Raw genomic sequence first — 1,139 nt, 5'->3', positions numbered from 1 at the left:
AGTGAATCAGTGGATATAGCGTGCTGCTTAGAATATAGTGAATCAGTGGATATAGTGTGCTCTTCAGAATATAGTGAATCAGTGGATATAGCGTGCTGCTTAGAATATAGTGAATCAGTGGATATAGTGTGCTCTTCAGAATATAGTGAATCAGTGGATATGGTGTGCTGCTTAGAATATAGTGAATCAGTGGATATAGTGTGCTCTTCAGAATATAGTGAATCAGTGGATATAGCGTGCTCCTTAGAATATAGTGAATCAGTGGATATAGTGTGTTCTTTAGAATATAGTGAATCAGTGGATATAGTGTGTTCTTTAGAATGTAGTGAATCAGTGGATATGGTGTGCTCCTTAGAATATAGTGAATCAGTGGATATAGTGTGCTCTTCAGAATATAGTGAATCAGTGGATATAGCGTGCTCCTTAGAATATAGTGAATCAGTGGATATAGTGTGCTCTTCAGAATATAGTGAATCAGTGGATATAGTGTGTTCTTTAGAATATAGTGAATCAGTGGATATAGTGTGCTGCTTAGCATATAGTGAATCAGTGGATATGGTGTGTTCTTTAGAATATAGTGAATCAGTGGATATAGCGTGCTCCTTAGAATATAGTGAATCAGTGGATTTAGCGTGCTGCTTAGCATATAGTGAATCAGTGGATATGTGTGTTCTTTAGAATATAGTTAAAGAACACACTATATCCACTGATTCACTATATTCTAAAGAACACACCATATCCACTGATTCGAATATAGTGAATCAGTGGATATAGTGTGTTCTTTATAATATAGTGAATCAGTGGATTTAGCGTGCTGCTTAGCATATAGTGAATCAGTGGATATAGCGTGCTGCTTAGAATATAGTGAATCAGTGGATATAGTGTGTTCTTTAGAATATAGTGAATCAGTGGATTTAGCGTGCTGCTTAGCATATAGTGAATCAGTGGATATAGTGTGTTCTTTAGAATGTAGTGAATCAGTGGATATAGCGTGCTGCTTAGAATATAGTGAATCAGTGGATATAGTGTGTTCTTTAGAATGTAGTGAATCAGTGAATATAGCGTGCTGCTTAGCATATAGTGAATCAGTAGATATAGCGTGCTGCTTAGAATATAGTGAATCAGTGGATATAGTGTGT

The 1,139-nt window shown here is 36.1% G+C and overlaps 1 protein-coding gene across 1 annotated transcript; it reads left to right on the top strand.

Annotated features, from left to right (window-relative positions):
- Positions 1-159: 159 nt before the first annotated feature.
- Positions 160-678, top strand: LOC106477583. Its single transcript, XM_013938129.1, has one exon. The coding sequence runs from the start codon at positions 160-162 to the stop codon at positions 676-678; it is 519 nt and encodes a 172-aa protein (XP_013793583.1).
- The last annotated feature ends 461 nt before the right edge of the window (positions 679-1,139 follow it).

This window comes from Limulus polyphemus, unplaced genomic scaffold (genome assembly GCF_000517525.1).
Source record: "Limulus polyphemus unplaced genomic scaffold, Limulus_polyphemus-2.1.2 Scaffold22314, whole genome shotgun sequence".
Lineage (NCBI taxonomy): Eukaryota > Metazoa > Arthropoda > Merostomata > Xiphosura > Limulidae > Limulus > Limulus polyphemus.
Note: the sequence above shows the minus strand (reverse complement) of the source record. Positions and strands in the feature narration are given on the sequence as shown.